Source organism: Glandiceps talaboti, chromosome 15, assembly GCF_964340395.1.
Source record: "Glandiceps talaboti chromosome 15, keGlaTala1.1, whole genome shotgun sequence".
Classification (NCBI taxonomy): Eukaryota; Metazoa; Hemichordata; class Enteropneusta; family Spengelidae; genus Glandiceps; species Glandiceps talaboti.
In genome coordinates this window covers 7,314,644-7,329,110 of record NC_135563.1, presented here as the reverse complement: position 1 = coordinate 7,329,110, position 14,467 = coordinate 7,314,644, and the positions used below count along the sequence as shown (strand labels likewise).

Sequence of the window (14,467 nt, the reverse complement as noted above, 5' to 3'; positions counted from 1 at the left end):
CATCCATACATACATCCATACATACATACATACATACATATGTATGTATGTATGTATGTATGTATGTATGTATGTATGTATGTATGTATGTATGTAGGTATGTATGTATGTATGTATGTATGTATGTATGTGTATGTATTTTGTTCCATTACATTCAGATATGTTCAGGTTTTAACCTTACATTTCTGTATCTCGCCGATTTTTCCTTTGAAAAAGAATATTTATTCGAAACGTCGGATTTTACATCTATTTATACAGACTGATTTATAGTTCCATATGCATTTCTACATACATACATACATACATACATACATACATACATACATACATACATACATACATACATACATACAGACAGACAGACAGACAGACAGACAGACAGACAGACAGACAGACAGACAGACAGACAGACAGACAGACAGACAGACAGACAGACAGACGGACTAGTGACAGTACGGGAGTGGTGTGTGGTCCGGTGACGCAAATAATTAACGAACATTTCGCATGTAGCAAGTCAAACTATAACTGATTTTCTACATCAAACAAATACATGTAGTAAAAAATCTGAGGAGTAGTCTAGCTTCTATATACTAGTAATAGTATACGACGCGTTACGACTACTACCATAATCGAGTGGAGATGGTGGCAGTAATCGTAACACGTCGTACAGGAACTAGACTAAGTGAGGAGCTCTCTTACATATGAAGGGTTATACTACTTTGCCATATCGTTTTCAACTGTGAATCTCATTTGTACCGACAAAATTGCCAGTTGTACTTTCAGTAACTCATTCCTGAAATCATAAAATATTTTTTAGAAATTACAGAGATTTGTCTGACGTCACGAAGTATTGTCACAGATACGGGTACCGTTCATATCGATGTCGTTTAGGCACTTGTATTGAAATACGAAAAAAAAACGTACTGAGGCTGAAACGCCTCGTATCTCGTCACGATTTGTGGGCGCTACATTCACGGAAAATTATATCATCCCCATATCTTTTTTTTCAGCAAAATGGAACAACGATTGGTATTTCAAGTATCTGGAGATAATCGGTACGAATTTAGTCACTTTCAAATAATTTATGGGAGATAATCGAAATTATAGTAAACAACAATCACTAAAACACAAGCGGTGGCGATGACAATGTAGCGGCGAATTTTTGTGTCGTCACAATCACGCCACCTTCTCGTGTATCTAACCTTGGAAATGACTCGAGTTCAGCAGTTCACAATAACACCGGAATCTTTGCGGTTGGTACGGTTCCGACAGAGGCGAAATCGTTACGACAGACCATGGATCTACTATTTACAGACGAAATAGTTATTTGATGTTTCAAACATCTTAAATAATAACAAAATTCTACAAGACGTTCTGAACGGAATTCCGACTCTCACCCACACTTTTCCGATAGCGATCTACGCTTGGCGTGATTTTACCTATTCTGTACTCGAAACGGATCGCTCTCTAATATTTTATTTCGACATTGTCATTCAAATAACTGACTGGTATCACTTATTTCGCGATCGACTTCTTGAATTGCCCTACAAGGAAAGCAGCGAACAAAGATAAACAATGTCTACCCTATTTGTAATGTTTTTTATGAATGGGAGTGTGATGAAAAATTTAAATATGAATGGCGTGAAGAGGCCTCTTTTGTGACGTCACTTTAGGTTATCATTTAGGCCTGTTAGCAATAGTTACACATGTATTATTCCGCATTTGGGTAATACTGATTTTATCGAGACATTGACAAGCATGTTTCCAAATAACCGAAAAACGATAATTTTTACAATGAGAGACATATTTGGGTTAGAACATCACGACGTATTAGTTTTATTAATGGTAGGAGACAATTTCCATGGCGAACTATATTATGTGTTCGCCGATAAATATCACTTCCGTTTTACGGTGAAGCGGTTATGATGAATAATTACTCGTATACTATAAGATAAAGCCCATTCATGCCGTTTCAACATTTTCATTCATGAGTCAGTATTAGGCGGGAAGCTTTGTGTGTTGATTCGTCGACGTAACGGGACCATCAGGTCGACATCAGCTATTGTTTGACTCAGCGCCAGATATAGCACACTATAGTATAATACGCATATAAAACACACTGTGAAGTCTCCGGCTTTCAGAAAGCTAAACAGAACTGAACAGTGCAGTATGAGGAACATTTTGATCACCATGAGCAACACAGACAAAAATGTAGTGTCTTTGGAAAACAATTCATTAGCCAACGTTTTACAAAAAAATATCGAAACGATTTTACTGATCGACTGCCGACCGTTTCTCGCTTACAACTCCAGTCATATAGCGACAGCGCAAAATATCCACTGCCCAACGATACTGAAGCGAAGATCGAAAGGAACCGTAGCGCTTGAAAATATCGTACCGTGCAAAGACACAAGAGAAAGACTAAGGAATGGTGACTACAAAACCATCGTAGCTTATGATCTGGACACTCTAGAATGGGAGTCACTGAGCAAGGATTGTAATTTGAAATTGATATTACGCAGCCTACAGATGGAAGAAGAGTTGGGAGCTGACCTCTGTTTCCTGAAAGGTGGGTCGCAATATTTTTTAAAATATATATTTATAATAGACATTGCTGTAATTTTGATCACAAAATATACCATTTGACCTTTATAGAATGTTTTCACTGAAATATAGTGAATATTGTTGCAGTGTTACGGGTGTTTGTAAATAATACGCCAGCATATTTCACTTTTGGGTTGTCGTGCCTTTATTTAAATTTACCATTCGCGGTATTATTTGTTTGTTCGTGGATGTATGACACATAGATTTCCTTTATGAAAGTCAATATGGAGAATGCATCAACCAGACGGCAAATACTCCAAGCGAATATTAACAGATACATCTTGTAACAGGGTAAACGATTCGCCCGCCTAATATTAAAATATGACACCGTAGTATATTCGCTCTACTTTGTCACGCTTCCATTCGTATTTAAATTAGAGCGACTGTCCCCGTGTCAACATCACGATTTTATGGCAGTGAATGGTAATTTTCAAGACAACTAGTAAAATTGAATTGTACTTTTTTTATTTTAATTAAATCAATTTGTCACGGGTGTTCAGTAAATTGAAATGGTAGAATTTCTCCATGTTTTGGTATCTGGTCACATACGTACGTGATTCACGTAGCTTTCTTTTGTTATGTATGACACGTGTCCGTTCGGTGAAGTTCATCCTTTTTTTCTACATACAACTACCGCGTGTTACTTTATACATTTAATATTTGGCCATGATGTTCCTTACTATGTACTTTTTCTTCTTCTTTACATTACAATGATTTGTATACACACGACGAATCGTGTACAACGTCAATATGTCTAGTCGTAGACAGTAAACTCTTGGCGCGCGCTGGCTTCCGTGTTTTTCGATCCGAATCGTGTTTTTGTAAACGGCTATTGTTTTGTACAAGCTGCTACACGTTCAGATGAGTCCTGAAACAATAGCAGAGATTGACAAATAATAACGCGTGGTCACTGTTCTTCACAGTAGCATGCTGGCAGTGACTCTGCCATGCGTGCACTTGATCATCGGAATTTACTGTATGTACTATTCCGATACATCTCAGTGTATGTAACCTTTGAACGAATTTTTTAATGACTTTCACTCTGCGCTTAGCTTATTTTCAGCACTGTCAACTCCACATGCTTCAGTGACTGTGCGTTACTGCACTAAAACAGCTGTCTGTCTCACCTCGCGAGTAGTCTTAGAAGATAATCAATTCGTTCCGGGGATCAAGTTTAAACGTCGACAAGTATCAACAAACAGAAAATCACAAATGTTTCCACTTCCGTCCACATTGCTACATTTGGTTTATATCACAACCGCATTGATCAATGCTGTGTTTATGTTTTCCTATCACAGCTGTCCGGGGAACGGGGGGACTTGTTCGCCTGTATTTCCTTACTTCAGATGAAGTGTGTATCTTTATCAAGTAAAACAAAGGAAATCTGTGTTTCCACTTTAGTTCGAACAATGATTTGTTTACTCGGATGTCCGGTTCCTCTTTAGATAGAAAAACAAAAAATATCATTATATAAAAGTATCGACAATGAAATTCATTTTGTTAATGATTCGAAATACAATGTTGAACTGTAAGAAATATAAGTCCAATTAAAGTAAACGAAATAGGTAATATCAGTCTCGGCGCGTTTACTTTCCATCCAGTCTGTACACATATTAAATTATAAAAAATGTACCGAAAATAGTAAATTGATGCAATACTCGTCTTTCCGACGGAAGAAATCTGACAATGAAGGAAAGAACTGAATTTTCACACAGGGACACAACTAAACACTCAAGACTTTTTTTTAAATAAAGAGTTCCACTGCCATCCACGCCTAGAAGCACTTGTATATATTTTCATAGTATTGATATACCACCACTTCTCAAACTGTGTCATATTTTCTCCTATGAGACCTACTGGTACATTAGTATTTTAGTCACTTCGTTAATATCCGCCGTTTCCAGTGTTTCACGCTCTGATGATGACTAGCGGGAATAAGTAGTGATTATCTTCCGATAAAGTGCAATTAAAATAGCTTCCTAATCAACCTTCGATGGTCTGTACGTTAACCCATCTCGATCTCCTGCCTCTTTTCACAAAACATAGAATGATCCAAACCTGACATGCTCGCATCAGGTTTTAATTAGTTATATCCGGAAAGGCGGAAGAGTCATATAATGGTACATGTATAGTAAAAATAGACAATAGTAAAAAAAACCGGGTTCATGCACACGATATGGAACGAAACAAAAGCGTATGATTATGGATGCTATCTTACTCGTCATTTATACATGTCCAGATTTGTTTTGCTTTGTTTTGTTTTGTTTTGCTTCTTCCGATATTATAGACTCCTCGCCTGAAAGACCCAGACGTTGCTTCCGCTTATGTAATGCGCTTCCTCACGCACTCTCTCTCTCTTACGGTAGCGAGTGGCTAGGCCTAAAAAAAATTGTTCGGTTCCAGTTACTCGACCCCACCTAGCTTTTCACTACCGACCCTAAACTTTTTTGACGTATTCGAGAGAAAAATAATAAAATCGCAAAAAATTGTGGAAGTCTCACGAGAAATATTGGATGCGGAAACTGCCATCAACACTCTAAAACTGTTCCAGTCTGTAATGGTTCTACATCTGATAGGAACTTGAGAAATAAACAACACAGAGACCATTTGGAAAAACAATGGAAAACCTGAACTCTAGTATAGACACTCACACAGAAATTGAAAATAAAAATAAAAAATCAACCAGTACCTACCCCATCTATTCAAAATTTGAGCGTAATCGGAACCACACAATTTTTCATTATTAGGCCTTACATAAGCGGACCAACGGCTGAACCTTTCAGACTACTCAGTATCACTGAGTACTGGAGTGAAATATTGACCGTAGTCTGCCCCGAGAGAAAACATGAGTTGCGAAAGTAAAATCTTATTTTGTGAGGTCTTGTCACGAAACATTCTGTCTTCATTTATTGTGGTCAAGGACGAATGTACCATCGTCGCAAATCACGACCGTTTTACGGTACCGTTCTTAACGAGCCGGTCCCTACTTTTATTTCGAAGAAATAATAGCTCTGGTTTGCGAGAATGGATTGTACTATAGGACCTTGAAGATAAAAAAAACTTGATAGTCATTTTTACGATGCTTCTTCACTCAACTAGTTAATTACGGGAATACTCGAGATAACTGTCAAAGAAAGGGGTGGCCGCGTTACAATGTAAGACGTATACATGATGTGACAACTAACTGAGGAATGAGTGGGGTATAGAATTCTGTTAGTGGATAGTCACAGTGGTGACGCGTTAGTTCAAGGGAATTATTCATCTTGTCCGATGGTACGGTGAAATATTTGGCCGCAGTCCCTATATCTGTGATATGGGGAGGGGGGGGGGTTGTGATTTGACGCTTAAGATTCATAACTTTTGAATGACTAAGAGTTGTCTCAGCAACGTTCAAGTCACTATTGTCACAAAATCGACGTGGTTAACAAAATACATTGTTAACGTTTCGTCATTCGGAACGTGTGATTGATCTCGATGCGATATATGTATTTATTACAAGCCACAATTCGACTAATTGTTCTACTGCCAGTGGACATAGGGTGTAAAAGGGGGGTACGTGTTAAATGCGTTTTGTTAAAAATAATATGATGCCGGAACCAATAATTCATTTCTGAATAATACTAATCGTACGATGGAAAATGAGTCACAGGGGGATTGAACATCTGAAATACTCAATAATTAAAATCGGATACACTCTCACAAATACGCGATATTCATTCACTCAAATCTCATTACATTATCCAAATCTCGAGTTACATGTAAAGTATCTCATTTCAATTCAATTTGAAGGAATCTCTAAAATTAAATTAAAAAAATGTATTTCGTTTCTGATAAATGTACCATATGGAATAGTCTGAAAAAGCCATACAATTTCCTGCAAGATCAGCGTGATGTGACGAGTCCGGAAGTTGTGTCAGACTTTTTCATTATGGTGTACAGTACTATGTGGGTTGGTACAATGTAAGTAGAGTGAGACACGTATATTCTGCCTCCGTGATTGATTATTATAAACAGTGCAATAAAAGTACATGTATGTACCTAATTGCATTGCACTGTATTACACTGTACTGTACTATACTGTACTGTACTATACTGTACTATACTGTACTGTACTGTACTGTACTGTGCTGTGCTGTACTGTACTGTACTGTACTGTACTGTGCTGTGCTGTGCTGTACTGTACTATACTGTGTTGTACTGTACTGTACTGTACTGTACTGTACTGTACTGTACTGTACTGTACTGTACTGTACTGTACTGTACTGTACTGTACTGTACCGTGCTGTACTGTGTTGTGCTGTGCTGTGCTATGAGACGGAGCAAACACAGACATTGTGGCAAACAAGTTAACCACACTATAGGTGCCACCTCAGACTACCATTTTTTTTACTATAGTGGTCTGAGATACTGAATACGTCCAATGCCTGTATTTATACTATTTAAACAAAATAATATACTGAAAGGTTTTCGTTCTCTTTCTCAAATAATAACAGAATTATACTAGAAATGTGTAAATTAACGAGTTCATCTTTCGGTTTAAGTCTCAGTAGTAATTGGATGGGTAGGTTGATATAATGAAATCTGAAGTACGAAGATCAGAAATTGTGGAAAAAAGGGTATCATAAGTAGTGACATTGATTTAGTGTTTAATTAATTGATTAATTGGTCGTTAATGATAGGCCATAGATAATAAAAGATATGGGAAATTCTAAGCTCGGTACGATAGAGTGGGTACAGTCAATATAAATCGTACAAACGGTTTGCCATGCGGGTATACGATACTCAACATCTGCCTTCATGACTAGTGATCTATTTTACGATGTATTTGTCATATTACCATGGCAACTAACGTTTGTCATCCGATACGACCACACCTTAATTTGCATGATCTTTCGATTTGTCATCGAATCTACAGTACGCTTCGTAGATTCTCTCTCTACGAATAATTTGACTATATTGTATCGACAAAATGACATTTTGATGACGTATGGCGTGATGACGTGGATGACTGGTATAAATCTCTAATCGTTTCTGACTAATAATGGGGAGTAAAATGCTGTGTTTCTGACTTGCCCGGAAAGAAAAACAGTGGAAATAACGAACCTGATTATCTAAATATGATGAAAATGTAAAATTTGATCGACTTTGTAGAAATCTTGAAATCCGTCGTCTGACTCTAAGAACGCAATTTGTAGTCAACGCAAATGACGATAAATAGCCGTAAAACGGTCGTGGTTTGCGACGATGGGTATTTGGTATGAACGATATAATTTGTAATTCTTATTCCAGATATCTGACGATGGACTGTACACTTATAATACTAGTATTACTGTTATTATGTAACCCGAGTATGTACTTCAAAGACGGAAATTTAAAGCCAAAAAAAAAATTATCAGACACATAATTCATAGTGCGTCATGCACCAATTGGACTATTTACATCACGAATGCTAGTATCCATAACAACAAGATTTTAATTAGGGGAATAAGGACTCCTTATTCCAATTTCATTAAAAAATTTCATTTCATTGCAATATCTTATTCACGTCCTATGATGTGACAATGTAACTTTAGACAGACCGGAAACACATGACGGATAAATAACAATAAGAGTCCTTTAATAATTGCAGTGGAAACGACAATTCATGAATTTTAATGAAAGAAATTAATACTAGAGTAGGTTCATTAATTCAGAGATGAAATTAAGTTTAATTTAGATGATTGTTACTGAAAGAAATTATTAATGCGTAAGATGCATAATCGAGAGAGGAAGTGAACCTAAATTCCGATATTGTATAATGTATTGTGGGTGAAAGAACAGCTTCCATTACATGGCATTCATCGGATGATGATCATAGATATTCCATATCATGTCTTAATACAGTTCTATTGAAGAGTATATTCATTAATGAATGGCTTAGTTCTACTGTTTCAAAGCAATACATTTAATGAATAATATCGAAATATCAGAACTCACTCTGACGTCAGTGCACGTGACTTTTATATGTAAACTATATTCAAGAAAATATTTTAGGACCAATCGTTACATTTGCCAGCATGATGTACGTACGTGGACATCTTTTCCCGCACTGGTGCCGGTTTTGAATATGGGCGAAAGACGTGGACTACCTACGTCATCAAATATTAATGTAGCGGGCGCCTCAACAAATTGTAAATGACATCGAAATTTGTCTAACTATTCTCGAGAATCAAGGATAACAATTGAACTTGAATGAGATCACATCACAAAATCATTTTTGTAAAATTCAAAATATTAAGACCGCTTGTCTAACCCATGTCCCATTCTACTCAAAATTACCCATACTGCCAATCGTGTGGGATTTTGGTTCTTGCCTTACACGACTGGAATGGGTGTAGAATCCATGTTGTCTTATTCCGAGGTATGATAGATATATAACGTGAAATTAGTATTTGTTAGCTCCCAAGTTTGGCTTCAAGTCTAAACACACAGAGAAAGAAATTGTTGTCATTTCCTTCAATCCGACATGGCCACTACCACCCAAAATACGTCTTTTTATCAGCATGGACGGTTCGAGCTAGCTTTGGATGTATACGCGACGAGGGTCGACAAGTCTTCGAAGACGTGTCGAAACCCCCGTAGCGTATACATCCAAAGCTATGTGCGAGCTCAAGTTGTCTGTGGTACAAAGAAAAATTCTCTACGGTAGAAGCTCTCATTTCGCAAATTATTGATTTTTGAAGTGGCGCTATGATTTAGTTCTGTAAGTTATCAATTTATAAGTTGTATATTTTATCGACCCGAGTAGAAGCGTCTGCCATGCTTTTGCTATCAAGCCAGTCAACACACAATCAGACGCGATGTTTACACTGGAAATAAACAAACCCGTGGAAGGTGAAAAAGTGGTGTGAACCGATATTAAGTGTTTTCACACCTAATGTGTTACTCAGTACATACTGGTATATATCTAAATCAACAAATTCCAGTCAAGGAAACGTAAGCCTATTATACGATCGACTGACTGAATAGCCTATACCAGTATTTCTCAACATAATTTGCTTACCATAGACTCTAGAGATATAATATGCCTATAAGTCATAGTTTTTTTCAGTTTATGCGAGCAACTGTCAAGTGCAATCATTATACACTCACACGGTACAATATATTGTTTCGTGGCAGCTATAAGAAGTTGAAGAGCTTTATGTCTGGAAAGACATTTTCACTCAATTTTCTCTCAGATACGACGTGTCCGACGTATCGTCGTGCAACACTATCTGTCAGAACTCGTATTTCAGAAGCTTGGTAGACCAAACAACACGACGTATCTTACAATGTGTCCCCGTTGTCTCATTAGTATTGTTGAAGCCACATACAACCATGACAGCGTACACAAGTCAATGCTCAATTCTAATTCACATGGTCGTGTTATGAGATATTTGCCCTAAATGGTAAATTCCAACTTTAGAACCCAACGTACAATGTGAACTTAACTTAATTTGTCACTTTATTCTGAAAAACACAAAATAATGGTTAACTAGTGTTCAGTGTGCTGTTTTGTTAACAGTCCTATCTACTTCCGAGAGTGGAAAATCCCCGGGGGAAAATCCCACTCCGGAATGCTAGCGATCTAATTTTAGAAAGTCTCTTTCTTCACAAAGTACAATATGTGTATTAGGCCGAATCGTATCCTGTCCTTTGAGTAGCCTCAACTTTGTCTCTCGTTTCTCTTCATAATGCGAAATAAACAGGCATGGCGGTTTCATCAAGTGCTATTATTAGATCGCTCAAAAATTCAAAACAAATAAGAAAAGAACGGGTACGGTTTCAACTCCCTATTCTTTCCACTTGGTTGTACTGCCCTTTTAATGTGAGTGTCCATTGGCTGTGTTTGATACACCCACTTGGAAACCAAATGAATATTAAACATTTCATGCTACACTTTAGGATAGAAAGATTCAATGAATACAATTTCTTGCAACATTTTTTATCTAAATGGAACACCAAATTCAGATATCAAACATTGGTGTCTTTGTGTCTGCCTCGAGTTGCAACACTTTAGACAAAATGTAGCAAGAAATTACAAGCTTGCTATTTCACATTAAAGTGTAGAATGTTCAGTTTCTTATTGGTTTCTGCATAGTTGTATCAAACAGAGCCAGTGAACACTAACATGAAATGGGCTGTATCAATAACAAACACCTCGTGTTGGTAAGTTCCATGGGGGTGGGTGGGGGGGATGGGTGGGGTGGGGGTGGGGTTATCCATGCCATCATTTTAGTGACATATCTTGAGTTACATAGTAGGTCGTACTGTATCCTGTTCTTTATGTTTTCTGTTACACTTTTATTATTTCATAGAGTTTGGCAAGTAGCCAATTATTTAACAAAACAAATGAATTACAACATATACCGAACCGTGAGAAGCCTTTTCCTTTTAATCTATCAAAACACTTTATAGGTATACTAATTTATGAGGGCCCGGATGTGATGTAGTCTTGTTGATGAAAAAGTATTGAAACGAAATACTTTTTTTTCGTCTCTACTGTTCATCTATCTTACTAATTCATGGGACCCCGGATGTGATGTTTTCATGTTGATAAGAAAAAAAAAAAACATTTTAAAAAACAAATACTTTATTTTTTCGTCGTCTCCACATTTCTAGATAAACACTACTTTTTTTTATGTAATTACGGAACTTGCACGGCCATGCCGATAAGTGGTGAACATGACAAAAGTAAACTGGTGGTTGGTGTATACGTGAACCATATGGAAACTTTCTACGTTTTCAATGTACCGGGTTAAACTTTGCCAAGTTGCCAGATATGAGTGTAAAATAATATCGCCATTTATGCTTTGTTCTCTACTTGACTAACTAAGTATTATTTTCGTCTCGTTTTTAGGAGGGTTCGAAAAGTTTTCCTTGGAGTATCCAGCATTGTGTGTCGGACAAGGTCACATGGACATTCCACAAATCTTTCTACCGAAGACCCCCACCAACTCAACCGTCGTACCAGACTACTACAGTGCCCCCGTATGCGATCAACTCGAAAGTCAACCGGTTGAAATTCTTCCCTTCCTGTATCTGGGAAGTACGTACCACTCTTCGCGGAAGGATGTGTTAGATGTACTTGGAATCACTACACTGTTGAACGTTTCGACAACCTGTCCGAACTACTTTCCTGATGATTTTACGTACAAGGTGGTACCTGTTGATGATACAAGCAGTGCTAACATCAGCCAGTGGTTCATTGATGCAATCGAATTTATCGGTGAGTTGCTAGAAATTAGTGTGATTCAAATTTATATACATGGTGGTGGTGGTGGTGGTGGTGGTGGTGGTGGTGGTGGTGGTGGTGGTGGTGGTGGTGATGGATGATGATGATGATGATGATGATGATGATGATGATGATGATTGGCTTTCCTGACTTTTCGTTGAACAAATTTTATCCTAAGCGATTTTTAATAATCAGTATTTCCTTATATTTTCAATTTCAGATTCAGTGAAAGTCAACAACGGTCGAGTATTGGTCCACTGTCATGCCGGTATCAGTCGATCTGCCACAATTTGCCTTGCTTACCTCATGAGGGCGCTCCACTACCGCTTGGACGATGCTTTCGAATTCGTCAAGCGACGTAGAAGTCTGATTTCACCGAATTTCAATTTCATGAATCAATTGATGAAATTCGAGTCTGAACTTACGTCACCGAGAACGCCTCGTGCCTTGCAGAATCCGTCATCGGAAAAATTTCCAACGTCACCACAGAAGTGTCCGTCGTCACCGTCATTGTTTGGCCCGATTAGGCGGAATACGAGTTCCTCTTGTATCTCTCCTATTCGTAAAACAAGGCGTAAATCGACAGAAAATAAGGAGAATCTTTCGACTTGAAAAAACAAGAATACAGATTTCAACAGGACAAGTTGTTAATGTGCGTAATCACGTCATTCATTGCAATGACGTTCAGTTTGGAAGTTGTAATATGAATGGTTCTTCAGATATTTGAAGTACGGTTCGAAGAACAGTTAGTGAGAGAGGTTCACTTAAACCTTACCCACCTGGTCACCTATATGTAAGCAAGTTACATATTTAGGTGAACGAAACACCATGCACTTTACTTGGTTTTGTTCACCAAACAGGTCTCAAATCTCAACAAATGTCGTCACTGGCAACTGAAATAATACGACCGCCATTTTGACAGTCCTGCGCCATATAGGTTTGGGTTCATTGCAAGCCCAACGATTTAGCAGGGACTGTAACTTGATGTACAATGCAAATACCCAAAAGTGATACTTATGAGAGACTATGCAACAATCATGTAGTTGAACTGTAATATTTATGAAATATTTGACACAATATACACATGATGTCACCGCAGGGGTTTGTTTACTTACCCAAGATACACAAAAACATCTCTATTTTATACAAAACTGTAATATGTTAATAATAATAATAATAATAATAACAACAACAACAACAACAACAACAACTTCATTTCAATAAACGTAAGCTGATCAACGGATCCTTGAGATAAAGAACAACCACGTGGTAAACCGTTAAAAGCAGGTGATAATGTTTTTTATCAACCACGTTTGCAATAATGAGAATAGAACTAGCTTAAAATAACCCTAACTTAAAACTAATGGGTTTTATGAAATATATGTAATAGCATACATATTACTTTTGATATATTCTTGATGACAAACTAAATCATGTTGTCTCAACACTCATTTTTCAAAAACTCACTTTCATTAGGTTTTTTGTTCCCTATTAATGTATATACTGACTTGTATTTTGGTTTTTTTGGAAAGGTTTTCCCATCAATTCATTATCTGTTTTACATTGGTTAACTTGCATTAGGTTATGTACGGTAGAAGGTCCCAAGTTATTTTGGATAGTTTGCATTATGATTGAGCACACCATTCCAAATGGTGGGGTTTTCTTGTACATGAACGATGAAAAAAGTTAAATAGACACCCTTAGCTTGCAAACTCTTGCAAAATGTTCAACCAGGGACGTATAAACAACGTTTCTCTTGTCAAAAATAGAGTGGATAACCTGTATCAGACACTGAAATATCAGACAAAACGTTTTCTGAGGTATTATTAAAGTCACGCCGTGTTGTTCCTCCCCCATCGGCCATCTCTTTAGACGTAAGGCCGATGAGGGCGCTCCAACACTGCGTACGCGTATCTTAAGTAGTACTAGTAGATCTGGTAACAAAAGAATCGTGAAAATGTAATTGGTATGAAAAAAAGGATTTATTTAACTCCTTGTTTATGCCCAAACCCGGTCATAGTCGCGTTTATAGTTGTTAAATTGTGTATATATACTGTTGATGTATCATCTTCAACCAATATATTTGTAATTCTTCTATTTGTCTTGCGATGTTTATATGTAATATTTTCTCTTTTACTTGTTGTTATATTTGGTATTTATTGCTGTATTTTCCACACATTTATGTATACCTTTATTTAAAAGATTCTCGTGCTATTTAGAGAATTGAACTATTTATTTTTGAAAAATGGTCTTTGGGCCTGATATGATCAATTGTGCCATTGGATACCTTTACTAACGGTGACGCTGTTTCAAGCTAAACCGTAAGTGAGAACGTGTCTTACTTTTATATTTAAAATGGGTTTATAGAAGTTGTTGAAATAAAACTTATACATTTCTATCATTGAGATATTGTCGAGTTGCTGTCTTTCTGTTTCTGTCTTATAGAGCGCCGCCAACGATGAATCTTTCCGTGAGAGCAGAGCGAAATCAGGAAGCTTTACAGTCTAAGTGAATACGCATGGCAGAGTCACAGCCAGCATGCTACTGATTTGTCGCGTGTTCTTTTTAATCGATCCGTGCAATTATAAGAGCGCCCTCAATGGCGAATCT

General features: G+C 37.2%; 1 protein-coding gene across 1 annotated transcript; it reads left to right on the top strand.

Moving 5' to 3' along the window:
- The first annotated feature begins 1,996 nt into the window (after nucleotides 1-1,996).
- Nucleotides 1,997-14,264, top strand: LOC144446451 (dual specificity protein phosphatase 1-like). The gene is made up of 3 exons (XM_078136213.1): nucleotides 1,997-2,569; nucleotides 11,483-11,851; nucleotides 12,078-14,264. The coding sequence occupies exons 1-3, from the start codon at nucleotides 2,170-2,172 to the stop codon at nucleotides 12,467-12,469; spliced, it is 1,161 nt and encodes a 386-aa protein (XP_077992339.1). The 5' UTR covers nucleotides 1,997-2,169; the 3' UTR covers nucleotides 12,470-14,264.
- The last annotated feature ends 203 nt before the right edge of the window (nucleotides 14,265-14,467 follow it).